This window comes from Neoarius graeffei, chromosome 28 (assembly GCF_027579695.1).
Source record: "Neoarius graeffei isolate fNeoGra1 chromosome 28, fNeoGra1.pri, whole genome shotgun sequence".
Lineage (NCBI taxonomy): Eukaryota > Metazoa > Chordata > Actinopteri > Siluriformes > Ariidae > Neoarius > Neoarius graeffei.
The window spans coordinates 24886746-24901114 of NC_083596.1; the positions used below are offsets into that span (position 1 = coordinate 24886746).

The 14369-nt window shown below is 40.5% G+C and overlaps 1 protein-coding gene across 2 annotated transcripts in view; it reads right to left on the reverse strand.

The window, feature by feature from the left end:
* The window catches only part of lmo4a (LIM domain only 4a), a 29150-nt gene extending 16611 nt beyond the window's left edge, over positions 1-12539 (reverse strand). Inside the window, exons 1-2 of one of the 2 annotated variants that reach the window (XM_060912196.1) lie at positions 8517-8770; positions 6423-6677 (exon numbers count right to left, since the gene is read on the reverse strand). In XM_060912196.1, the coding sequence (XP_060768179.1) occupies positions 6423-6677; positions 8517-8545 (284 nt within the window). In that variant the 5' untranslated portion in view covers positions 8546-8770. Of the gene's footprint in view, positions 1-6422; positions 6678-8516; positions 8771-12189 lie in introns of those variants that run through there. The other variant, XM_060912197.1, reaches the window with a different exon arrangement.
* Between the last annotated feature and the right edge of the window lie 1830 nt (positions 12540-14369).

Sequence of the window (14369 nt, forward strand, 5' to 3'; positions counted from 1 at the left end):
AGTTTCAGGCTTTGGCAGCCCTGCATAGTCACTTGAAAATGCATCTTTGTCCACTTCGTAGGGGTCAATTCCCCCAATCAAGGCCAGTTTGGCTGCATACCATTGTCGTGAGATGTCGTCTAATGTATCTATATACTTCTGTTTGCTTGATTTTGCCAACATTGATCTTTATTTTAGAAAACTGACTATATAACTTCATAAATTCGTCCGAGATAACGTACGGTAGCCGGTAGTGGCAATGGTCCGTTTTGTTTGCCGCCCAAGATGGCGGCTGGGGGGCGTTCCCTGGAATACAAGTCCCCCCCCCCCCCCCCCAATATTGCCTGTTCCACACTCCAGCCCAGTCAGTGGCGGTAATGCACGTTTAAGTTGGTTTACCAACTGCTAAAAACCCTAAAGAAGAAGAAGAAAACCTCAAAAAATACAAAAAAAAGCAACAAAATATGGAATAAAAGTATTTGATGGTAAGAACGTATCTTTTTTTAATTTTTCAAGAATTATTATTATAGCATCTCACAAATTGCTCCTGTCATTTTGCCAGTTTGTTTACATTCTAAGCGGATTTTGTTGGATGTTTTGTATAAAGTTTTTATTTATCAAATTTGCAAAAAATAACAAAAATGCTCTGTTTCTCAAAATCCAGTGAATGAGTGGAATAACTGTTTTATTCTATGCACAATCTCATCGTTCATGGCTTATAGCCGGTGCTACGTGGCTCATCGGCTATCAGCTCATGTACGACTCAATTTTGTGGAATAACTGTTAAATATATAGAGAGGATATTACATGGTGGTGTGAAGATATGAAGCTTATCTTCAAGTGGTGAATATACATATCACAAGTGAGCAAAGCAAACAAGTGATATATTTTTCAACAAGAGAAAATAAACTTCATATCTTCACACCAGGCGGCACGGTGGTGTAGTGGTTAGCACTGTCGCCTCACAGCAAGAAGGTCCGGGTTCGAGCCCCGTGGCCGGCAAGGGCCTTTCTGTGTGGAGTTTGCATGTTCTCCCCGTGTCCGCGTGGGTTTCCTCCGGGTGCTCCGGTTTCCCCCACAGTCCAAAGACATGCAGGTTAGGTTAACTGGTGGCTCTAAATTGACCGTAGGTGTGAATGTGAGTGTGAATGGTTGTCTGTGTCTATGTGTCAGCCCTGTGATGACCTGGCGACTTGTCCAGGGTGTACCCCGCCTTTCGCCCGTAGTCAGCTGGGATAGGCTCCAGCTTGCCTGCGACCCTGTAGAAGGATAAAGCGGCTAGAGATAATGAGATGAGATCTTCACACCACATCCACACACAAAAAAACAAACAAACAAAAAACCCCGCAAGTTAATCAAAAGCATTTTAATTTTGAACCGGTTCACCATTTTGACAACGCGCATCCAGTCAGCAGGAAAACACTGGGAGTGATGTCATCAGAGTGAAATATCAGAAAAAATGTACTTCAGATCTGTGATGTAATTCGAATGGAAAATGCAAGTTTTTCAACATGAGAAGATAAACTTCATATCTTCAAGCCAAAGTGTGAATTTCTTTTTATTATATAGACACATTCACAAAGTACCCAAATTTATCAAAACAATTCATCAATATCCTCACAAGTGAAATATTGAGAATTATTATACATACAGGCCACTTTTTCCATGGAATAAAAACATGTATTCTATTCCCTTCTAGTGGGTTTATTGATGGCATGCAATATTGTTATCATATCGCTTATCCTCCATGTATTATGCCACGCTCCCCAATGGAGAATGAGCGTGCAATATTGTTATAATATTGCACATTGTCAAGACAACACAACATCACACATTGGAGCTCATGCGAAGATCCATTGACAAAACTTTTCTGCTGCACATGCACACAATCATTTCTTTGTCGGCTGGGAAAGAGAGAAGATGGGATTAATCCAGTGCTCGGTTTAAGCACAAAATAAATAAACTGAAAATTGAAACTAAAAATGTGCTGAACACCCGAAAGGCTACCAAAACTTCATTATATATCCTTCGTGCATATTTACAAGAGAAAAACATACCAACGGACATCGAAAAACTGGAAAAGAGACATGCCGGAGATGTAAAATTATGTAAAAAGATTCTGCGCTTGCGAGTGACTGACAGTTTGTACACAAACATGGCTGCGAGGTTTGCTTCATTAAAAGCAGAAGATTTAGAGAGAATTTTGAAAGAGAAAGACTCGCTGAACACCGAAAGGCTACCAAGCCTTCACTGGATATTCTTCACACCTTTAATCTTCCGCATTAAATATATGGAAAAGCTGGAAAAGAGACATGTCGGAGATGTAAAACTTCCGCGCTAGTGAGTGACTGACAGTTTGTACACAAACATGGCCACGAGGCTTGCTTCATTAAAAGCAGAAGATATATTTTGAAAGGCAGACGCGCTGAACACTCAAAAGACTACCAAAATTTCACTGGATATTCTTCACGCATATTTACAAGAGAAAAACAGACCAGTGGACATGGAAAAACTGGAAAAGAGATCAATAGTGGAAATATTGTCAAAGTTCTACTTGGAGATGAGGAAAAGTGACAGAGACTTTTACAAGAGGACGTCACTCGTGGACTTCACTCAGCAAAGCCCTTTTGTCTTGAACAACTGCAATGTAACAATTAACTACGACCAAAAGTAACTTTGAACTTGAACTATCAACCTGGATAGAGCTTGTATAGAAGTTGGGTTGCTGTTCAGGGTTTTTGGACTTGTACCATTTTTATTGTTAGAACTTTGACTTTGTACATGTACATTGAATTACATTCGATTAGAATCAGCATTCAGTATTGTTAAGTTACCCCCCTGTGCTTAACTTTTTGTAAAATCTATAATTGTTCCATCAAATGTGTATGCATAATAATAATAATAATAATAATAATAATAATAATGGCTTTTTTCGTGGTCTATCAGATATATTCCATTAAGCTACTCATCTTCGACTTGTTCAATATCATGCTAGCTGAATGGAATATATCTGATAGACCACAAAAAAAGCCAGCCAATATTATTTAAATATGTCACAGATGTAGTTTCCATGTCCCGGGCGTAGCTTGTATGAAAAATACGAGTGGCGTATTTCCCAGTAAAACACTCGTGTCCATATTATCTATTATTATTACATGAGGTTCATTTAGTTTCGCACAGAAATAGCTAGTAGAAATATCTTTCAAAGGGTAACCTTTTACTTTGAGTACATTTCAGACCCTGTACTTTTGTACTTTTACTTGAGTAAAGAAGTTGAATCAGTACTTCTACTTTTATTTTTGTCTTTTTTTTTTTACACAAGTATCTGTATTTCTACTTCAGTAAAGAATATGTGTACCTTCATGACCTCAGAGTATTATAATATGTACTAAATGCAATGTGTGTATCTATGCGTGTAATAGCAATCCTTCACATACACACATATAGCATTGATTGTAATCATTTGATCTCATCATTATTTTAGATTCAATCTCAAAAGTGATTTAAAAAAAAAAAAAACACTGGTCACTGGCATCTTTTCATACTTCAAGCAGATGGCAGATTAAGCTGGGCTTATAGGCCCAAACCTGTGGAAACCTATTTTCCATCTGGAGGAAAATGTCAAAATATTTAATCAGTAAATAAAAAACTAAATGAATTTAGAAATGATTAATGCATAAAAAATAGATGCATCATGCCCGTTGTTCCCAGGAGAGATCACTGCGACCCTAACCAGAATAACAGTTACTGAAGATTATAAATAAATAATAATGAGAAAGTTTCTCATTACAAAGACTCAGTAAATAGTTATTTTTTCCTCAGGTGGTGGAAACTAGCCTTTTTATACAAAACACATCCTACGCAATTATGCAAACACAGACATTTTAAGCGACACAAAATTGTTTTGCATGTGTCACATGAAAATTTGTAATTCAACACATGCTGCACGCTGAGCTGCGCATCAGCGACACACGCACTTAATTGTGACAGAATTGAATGTAATAATATTTAATTAAAGCATTTATCCTAAATATTTTAGGATATTTCGTGAAATAAGTGAAATATGTATTAATATTAATTAATACTTAATAAAACAAGTAATAAATAATAATAAATAAATAATAATTAAATAAAGTAAAATTTTTATAGAGTAATAATTAAATAAGTTAATAAAATATGTGAAATAACTATAATATTTATGATTGTTTTGGTTATTACTAGCAGACTTGGTTTTGGAGTTGCACTAATTTATCCTGTTGTCGAATGTCAAAATCAAACGAAACTCATCATCACTCGCTAAAATGCATACAAATTTCTCAGAAGATTTCTCAGGTTCCATTTGTGTTGACATGTGTTTCATGTATAAAATGTCATGAGCCTTGAACTCCTCCCACAGCTCCTTTGCACCCAAAAGTGTCTCATCACATACACTTTTAGTCACTGATAGTCTGCTGGTCAGACCGCTGCTGCTGCCTTCCTCTTACTCTCTCCTCTTTATTCTTTTCCTATCCTCCCTCCTTACTATCGCTATCCTGGCACTGAACATAGCCACAGTAATGAATTTTTGATCTTAATCCAAACAGTAATTTAATAAGAGGGAGGCAGAAAGCAGCACTGTTCGTCCTAATTAATGCTCCCTTCTTTTATCGGACCTCAGGCTCCACGGCGCGCCATTTGGCAAAGAGTCTCTGCCCTTTTGATTAGCTACAGTACATTATACATATTTAATATACTGCAGTTTGAATATGCTTTAGTGCATGCAGGCAAGTTCGAAGATTATTATGCTGTCTCAAACCTGAAAGTACATATTTGAGACCAAACTTTCCAAACATCTAAACAAGCAGAATGTACAAGAATGTACAATCCTCACCCCAGTACTGTCCCTATTAACAGAGAGTTCATTATTAATGAAGTTATATCAAGTGGTATTGCTGTACAACTAAAAAAATGACCCTGAAAGCTACAATGTTAAGCATGGCTTAAAATGGAGCCCTCCCGCTTAGACTGTGACCGTCATGTTAAATGCTTTGTTTGTTTTTCAATAAAGGCCCGATTTGCATCTTAATCTCAGGCTGATTATGACTTAGGATCTCCATCCATGTCCGTCATTAGAACATCGGCGCCAGCCCGATGTTATCTGCCTTCTTGCACCATTTGAGCTCTTTTTTGGGAGCCTGCAAGCTTCTTTGCCCTCAAGAGTGCATGTGACCAAGCAACTAGGACACTGAGCTCAGGCAGTATACCATCAGTGTGGCAATGCCAAGCACTCTCAACATACTTGGCACTGTGAGGATCAGTGTGAGCGCCAGTGCCATACGGTCATGGGCCAATGCACCACCGCACACATCCAAACAAGTAGAGGTCAGTTTCAAAGCACCTCATAATTGCAAACAAATCTAATCTGTTCACCTCTGGAAGTCAGCGTAACACACACAAAAGAACAGAGGGCAAAGAGAACTGGGTCATCACAGTCACAGCATGCAAGCAAGTGGAAATATTCATTAACTAATACCACAAAAGTTTTGGACCTGAAAAAAGGAAGTACAAAAGAGGTCACATTTTCTAAGTGCGTATATATATATATATATATATATATATATATATATATATATATATATATATATATATATATATATATATATATATATATATATTTATTTATTTATTTAAACTCCATTTCTTGGCAATGCATTTCAGCTTCATCTCTGACTTAGTGGTTCAACAGCATTTTTAGCCACGCATTCGAACAACATGCCTTAAGCTAAACAAGCCTTGACACATGGGCAAGTCTTGAAGGTCGGGTCTTTTTGGGACAAGAACACATGAAAGGAGTGTGGGAGGCCATCAAGGGATGTGGCTGCTCCCAGGCCCATGTTGCACACACCCACACAGTTCCTGTCATGACTGAAGCATTTTATATTCTCTTGTCCTGGCTACTGTACATGCACACAGCTTGGTTCCCAACAGGAAAATAAGCTACAGATGGCTTCAGAAAGGCTACAATCCTCAGCGTGATACAACACGGATGGCCGCGTCAGCCATTAGGTCGAACATATGCATGCAATCATGCTTATGGAGGCTGATAACAAAAACAAAAACCTACTCATTTTGGTTTCGTGCTGGATGAAATCGACAGCTATGAACTTTGAAGTAATGCTGATTTCAGATGGATGGACACGCAAACAAAAAAAAATTTCCTGGACAATTGTTTGTAATAATAGTATGAACTATACTTTCTTAATTTGTTTATTATGTATATATTAAGAAGAGGTAACACACGTGTATTGTATTAATTATTATCAGTGTTTTCCATTGGAATACATCACACTGCAAATAACTTGATGATGAACATGTCATTCCATTCTCCCCCATCTTTCCCATATTTACATAGCTTCCTGATATATTTTGTGTTTCCAAATTTGCTCCCATCATGCTTGGCATACCTGATGTAGTCATTCCTGCAGAGGATCATGCCCCCTTTGCTATAGCAGGTGGTGCCGATCTCACCCAGCTGTGCCTGGCAGCACGAGCACTTCAGGCAGCGCGTGTGCCAATAGCGCTCCATGGAGAAGAGCAGGAAGCGGTCAGAGATGCGGCCACCACAGCCGGCACACGATCGGCCTGCTCCGCCTCCACCTCCACCTCCACCTGTTACAGCCACAGCTGACGACTCCACACGGCTGTTCACCATCACTGGACTGGAAACACAAAAGTGCAAGGAGTAAACACTAAATATATTGGAAATAAATTCCAACATCTGGATTAATACTCATGAGAGAAATCGACATGTCTGGCAAAACCATTAGCAGTAAACATACTGAGCAGTCTGTACTCAGTATCAAATAAGTGTTACACAAGGTAATGCTAAGTTTCACATTCCATTTTTTTTATTCCTCACTTGAATCAAACTATCATTACCACGATCCCAAAAAACATTCTTTTTAAACTTTCCGTTCCTTTGACTCACCTCCTGTAGTTGTGAATAATCTGACATAGATCCCCAAATGACTTTCTAAGAACCAGTCTGTACCTAAAAGGACTCACTTTCCTGTTTCTGTGGATAATCTCACCCATGTATGGTAGACCTTTTACCAAGAGCCACTTTAATCACAAAGGTCTGTTCTGTTCTTATCCCAGCTCTCTTACAAGATGATCATACTGAACTCTGTATCCTTCCAACACATAGAACTTTTCTGTATGTGTCTGCATTCGGGAATGAACATAATCCCACTCAGTCACTCAGAAGAGGATGGGTTCCATTTTGAGTCTGGTTCATCTCAAGGTTTCTTCCTCATATTTTCTCAATGAGAAGGTCAAGTACATGCCAGACATACAGTATAATTTTTAAACACACCGCAATGACAAAAACAGGCTGAGATGTTGTCATCCATAGTAACGGGGCTAAATCAGGCTTGAGGTTAAAACACAAATGAAGCAAGTTTGATTGACACATCATACCACAAGAACTCATGATCATGCCATGAAGCATTGTTGTATCCTTAAAACTGATGTTTAAAAAGTCACTTGGATTGGCCAAAACATCTTAAACCAATTAGACTTAGTATTACTAGACATCACTCAAAATTGCATATCTATAGGTTTTTTTTGTTTGTTTTTTAAATTGGTGTTGAGTCTTTGTGTGAATCACAATAAGATTGCTGGTACTTTAAGTGTCTTATTTTGCCAAAAGGTGAATAGATCCTTGTCTGCAAAAGCAATCCTATTATTCTGTTCCTATCCTGAATATGATCGCTTTCAAGGATCTTTTTAGCCTAAAAAATTGATCCAATGAGACATGCACAGCTTAACCTGTCATATTTTTAAAAACTGAATATTTTGATGATAAACCATGACAAAATATGACTTAATCATCATCATATAAAATTTTTAAATTGCCACAGTGAAATAACAGGTTATCACGTCTACCGGGTTACGGAAAGGGCTGAGACCATTGAGTTCTCCACATTAAGAGGCCCTGACGTGAAGCAGAGGCAAGGAGGAAAGACTTGGGCTTTATGCTTATCTCAGGCTCTTGCACATGTCGTTTCCTCTCTGTGTTCTCCTGAAAAAAGGTCAACTAGCAGCAGACAGCAGATGCTAAAGCAAGGCCAGGGGCCATGACTGAGCTTTTCTGATTGAAGAGGTCAAGCAGGGGCCAGTGGGATGATGGAAGGCAACAGGAAGGCTGCGTGTCCTGCTCCAACCAAGCGCAAACACTTTTTTTCAAGTCCACACTCTTTCCAGGCTCATTGCTGGCCACATGCTTTCCCACAACTGCATCGGACACAGAAATACAGAAACAATACCACCCACTGTTGTAAAATCAAGACAATGTGATGCGTGTATTGGCAAAGTATGAATATATTTAACCCACAAGCCATGCAAACGGTCAGGCAGTGCAATGATATCAAGCTTTCCGTCTTCAGGAACATAACTCAGGCGTCTTTTCCTCTGCCTTCTGTTGTCCATGTCCTGTGTTTCACTAGTTAAGAGCTTTAAAGCAGCTGAAGCACCTAGAGTGAAACTGATTGCCTTACCCAGAATGATTAGCATCATTGCCCTCCATTTTTTTGAACGAATATGATTCAGGAAAAAAAAAATCAACAACTGATAAAAGACAATTGTTTTTCTTCTTCTTCTTCTTCTCCAGGTAATCTTGAAGGTGTGTCCCTCTGTAATACTGCCTTACTTTCAACTGTGAGAACTGGTTAAACAGGTCTAATATCCCTGTGCAACAAGCTGCGTTAGCACTTCCTCTGCAAAAAGGGCGACACGTTCCAAATATCCTAAACCTGACATGAAGCTACACGCCTGGCTTCCTGCTGGAGGGCTGACAAGTTGCCCGTTCCAACTAATTCCAACACTATTGACTCAAAGACTGAGGAGCAGATTAGTGGCTTCATGCAGTGCAATGGTAAATTGTTATAGACAGAAACTTTCTTTTGCAGAAATATACGTATGATCAGTTCGGTTAGATATCCTAAAAAAAAAATGAAACTAAAATAAATAATTAAAATAAGTTCATACTGCTCTGATCAATCAAGAGGGATAACTGTTACTCATCTCATCTCATTATCTCGAGCCGCTTTATCCTGTTCTACAGGGTCGCAGGCAAGCTGGAGCCTATCCCAGCTGACTACGGGCAAAAGGCAGGGTACACCCTGGACAAGTCGCCAAGTCATCACAGGTCTGACACATAGACACAGACAACCATTCACACACACACCTACGGTCAATTTAGAGTCACCAGTTAACCTAACCTGCATGTCTTTGGACTGTGGGGGAAACCGGAGCACCCGGAGGAAACCCACGCGGACACGGGGAGAACATGCAAACTCCGCACAGAAAGGCCCTCGCCGGCCACGGGGCTCGAACCCAGACCTTCTTGCTGTGAGGCAACAGCGCTAACCACTACACCGCCGTGCCGCCCCATCAATGTTACTGCATTATTTTTTTTCATCTATCCCCTATGCAGCCCTATGCTTTAAATGTATTCAAGACGGAAAGAGGACGTGTTTGACACCCTTTCTGCAAAGGAAACACAGTTATTTGTGTCCAGCTGCCTGCACTATGCAAATTACCCTGCTCTTGAAATACTTTTGCCTGCAGTTAATATCATGACAAAGCAAATCCCAGGCTTTTTAATCATCCCTCTGCCGCAGACCTGAGAGTGAGAGACAATGTTCATGAATGGGACCCTGGGGGAACATCTGCTTTTTCAATGCAGAACAATTATATTACCCCTCTGAGAACTTGGGTAAATTAATCCCCCTCCAAAACACTCAAGCTACAGGTTCAAAACCTTTAGCGTTTTATCTCCTCCCTCACAGAAGTTTCTCGACTCCACACCAGCACCTCAGTGTGCGCTTCAGCCCAGCAGTGACGACAGGGGCTAAGATCAAAACCCCAGAATAAAGTGAACAAACTCATAGAAAGCCTGGAGTGTGTTTACGTAGCTGTTTTAGTTTTAGTAATACTTAAAATCAGAATAAACACAAATTATAATAAGTTTAGGGCAGCACGGTGGTGTAGTGGTTAGCGCTGTCGCCTCACAGCAAGAAGGTCTGGGTTCAAGCCCCGTGGCCGGCGAGGGCCTTTCTGTGCGGAGTTTGCATGTTCTCCCCGTGTCTGCGTGGGTTTCCTCCGAGTGCTCCGGTTTCCCCCACAGTCCAAAGACATGCAGGTTAGGTTAACTGGTGACTCTAAATTGACCGTAGGTGTGAATGTGAGTGTGAATGGTTGTCTGTGTCTATGTGTCAGCCCTGTGATGACCTGGCGACTTGTCCAGGGTGTACCCCGCCTTTCGCCCGTAGTCAGCTGGGATAGGCTCCAGCTTGCCTGCGACCCTGTAGAACAGGATAAAGCGGCTAGAGATAATGAGATAAGTTTAAACTGCGCTCTAACCAAAACACTACACTGCCATATACACTACTAAACACAGCTTGGCCGGGAGTCGATTCTTTAAAGAGTCGATTCTCTAAAGAGTCGATTCTCCAATCCTAGGCATTATTGTACAGAAGTTGACTCCGAGTCGACACAGCAGAAAAGAAAAAGAAAAAAAGACAACGACAAGCGAGAAAACAATATCCTGATATCACTATCTGAAAAATGTTTCACCTCACACCACAGTTAACAGTCTGGTAGGATTTTACTTGTCACGTTTACAGCAAAACACCTATAATAAAGCAAAACCGTCCATCACCTAGCCGGAGGAGCTAAGCTAATTTAGCTAACGTTAGCATCCTGTTATGTTGTGAACAAAAATGTCAGCTGTGTCAAAACGTCTTGTTAACCTTGCTAATGTCAATGCTAGTATACTGTACTGTTTTATCGCATGCCCTTTCATTGTGCCTTGTTTTAGTTTTGGTGTTTATGACTCTTATTTTACGAACTAGCCTACGAACAACACATGGAGTCAACACGAGTCGACTCCTCTGAAATTTTTGGACTCGATCAGCTTGAGTTTTCTGTGTGAAGAAATTATAATACTGTTTTTGAGCTTGTGTTTTCATTCAACATTCACAAAGTCCGCACTAAAACTAACTTGGGGAGTTTTGCATAGAGTTAAACAAACAAACAACTGTCAGGCTCGGAGAGAAGGACTCGGTTCGGCTCCTTCTAGACGGACTGATTAATGAAATAAGCAGGAAAACAGGGCGCGAGGTGATGAAGAGAAACACGACACCGCCCTGTGTGTGTGTGTGCGCGCGCGCATGCGCACGCACTGACTGATGGATTGCGCTTCCCGAGCGATGCGTGCTTTTGCAGAAATAAATCACATGGCATTAATGCATCAACGTGCTGATCGAGTCTGAGGACCTGGATTGGGAGATTTAAACATTTGAGGCAGCCTATGCATGAAAGAGCTTTTAAGTTAGAAGAGTTCAACAGTGATTTCTTCCCTCTACAGTGATGTGTATCAGATGGGAAAAATCATATCTGTGCTCCCTGCTTTAAATCTTATTCTGCAGACTATATAGCTTGAGGTTGTTTCAACAACAACAATGCCTAAAAACAGAAGTTTGTGGACCTTTAAAAAACAGCATTTCGAAGCATTGCACTTTATAAAGACAGAAACGAATCTCTTGTTCAAAGGTCTTGTGTTAGGTCGATTCCCTTTATACCTAACTATGTGCATATGGCAGAGTGAGTGACGCGTAATTGCCTAATTAAAATAAATAGTTGAAGTCCGAGCGCTCAGTGCAGCTTTAGTCTCTATAAATAGCAGCAGAAGGCAGTGAGCAATAAGCCGAGCCTGTTGGAGCTAAGGCACTTCAGTAATATATCCTCCTCTTTTAATAATGCGCTCTGGGGCCATAACTGCACGCCTCACCATTTCATTATAACAGCTCTCTCTCGCTCTCTCTCTCTCTCTCTTTAAATTAACACTCAGGCGATGGCTGAGATTCCCTATTGAGCATAATTTCTGCACAGGAGAGACGTGAAGTCTCCACAGAAGTGGCCTAGAAGTCAGCAAAAGTGGGTCCTCAATAGGGAGGAGAAAGAAAAGAGAGAATAAAGGAAAAAGAAATGAACTCGCACAGTAAAGTAATCCCATGTAAACGCGTCTGATCTCAGGTCATCATCAAAAACAATGGCACTGAAGTCGAGTAGAAAGTGTGCAGTGGTCTGAGTTATGAGTTGAAGAAGAAGAAATCACATGAGCAGGATATGAAACCCTGGAAGAAGAATGTGTTTTGTTCAACATACCTTTATTTTCCGATGGATGGAGACTCTGGGGAATAGCCACCAAACTGACTGCCCGAGTAAATAATTCAGATCTTTTTTTTTTTTTTTTAGGAGTAAATCACAGCGACCGATAATATAATCCGAGTTGTGTAAAAAGTAACTTCAGATCAGTTCTCCGTCTTCGGCGACGTGTTCCGTTCCTGGCCCTGATACAGTCATTACAGAGTCTGCTGACTGTACAGGGAAAGAACAGCTCACTAACAGCCTGACTGTTTTAAATGTGACGGAAGGTTGTCACATCGTTTCCCACCTACAGTAAAGACGGAACGGGTCGCTTCCCCCGTCATCAGCTTGCGCTTAAATTACAGCAGAACAAGGAGCTACGTTTGTTTGAAGACCCTCCTCTGGTGACGTGTCAGAGATGCAGCCAATCAGCTATCAGAGGGCGGGGCGGGACTCTGACAGGATGATCGATGTGTATTTGAGCAACTTTTTGCCTACTTGAGGCTAATTTAAATGGTCCATAATCACCACCACAGAGCAACAATTTAATAACTCGGTTTATGCGCTGCGTGAGAGCAGACAGACCAAATTTCTTCTTTTCCTCATCCAACATGGCTCTTTAATTCAGATAGATATTATTTGCTAAGCCTTGATATAGCCTATGCGTTCTTTCTGTAATCGTTTAACAGATGTGGACGGCTTTTAAGTGCAGCTGTAAAGAGAAAATTGCAAGTCGATCGACATCTGCGAACATCTGGCCTGGCTGGTGATTCAATTACAGCTCCGTTTTAACTAAAGCCAAAACTGTCACATTTGCCTTGATTTACATTAAAGAGGAGACTGTGGTCCCTTTCTGCTGGATCCCACTGTCTGTTTCTCTGTGCAGTGTCTCAGTAGCACCTGATTTCAAAGCTTAAATGTACTGACTGCAAAGTTGAATTCTGGGCAAAATGTTTTATTTCTATTGCTGTTGGAGTTTCAAGATGTTTCACTGCTTCACACACACCGTGTATCCTGTATGTAAATGTTTTGCCAAGATAAAATGTGTCCCATATTTTCAGGGGCGTAGCTAGGATTTTTCAAAGGGGCGGGGGCACACACTGACTGGCAACCCTATCATGGCCGTAGCCAGCTATGAGGCCACCGAGGTTCGGACCTCGGTCATTTTTAAGAGCTGAAAATACATTTGTAGGCTAAATATTCAACTGGATAAAAAAAAATAAAGAATAACATTAAAACGCCTCCGTAAAAAGTGCATTGTTAAACACTGATTCTGTCTTCTGTGTCTGTTTCGTGCGCGTGGCTCTGAGACCAAGAACACAAAAACGAATGAGCGCACGACTCGGGGGAGGAACGCAGTGCAGCAGACACGGGTTTTTCATGGTAACCATCAGCGCACTTTCATGAAGCTGTTAAATTTACATTTTCGAAGGAACGCAGTTTTGTCCTCATTGCTTGGGCCAGATCAAACCATTAAACAAGCTTAAATTATTCTTACTCTTGCCACATACATGATTTTTTTTTTCAAAACTGATGATATTCAGTTCAAACACCATTAAAAGTAATTTCAAGAATAGATCTCTTGTGTGACGTGTAATTCACCCCTCTCATTTAAATATGTCGAAAAATTTTTGGCGCGTGCTTTGTGCATCACAGACCTCGGTGATTTTAAAATGCTGGCTATGGCCCTGAGCCTGAGTACATTATGTAACAAAAAATAATTACCATTGCTAGTTTTAGGTAGCTTAGAAACCGGCTCTTCCATTATTGCTGTTTCTTCCACGTTTTCTTGATGTTGTGTTGTAGAAATGGCACACTAAAACATAGTTTTGAAGCCACAAAATGCAACTTTGATGGAAAAAATATATATAATAAATTGCTTACCTCACTTAATGTCGAAAGGAGGAAAGTTTTGCTTGTTTTGACATGGCGAATTATTAACACAAGAGGAAATACTCGTAAGTCGCAACTAAAAAGACTGCAGCTACACTGGCAGCTTGACCATGCTTTCTAGTGCGTTCATGTTGCGCTTGCGCAGAACTGTGTCAGTCCTGCACGCCTTGGCTCGTACACCTGAAGGTGCACCTCCTGCGCGCGCGCCTAACGAGCTCCGTCACGAGCGCCGTTAACAAAGAACACCTGTCTTTTTAATCAATGAACTATGTTTAGGCTATTTAAGGACTGCGCCCATGCAAAGA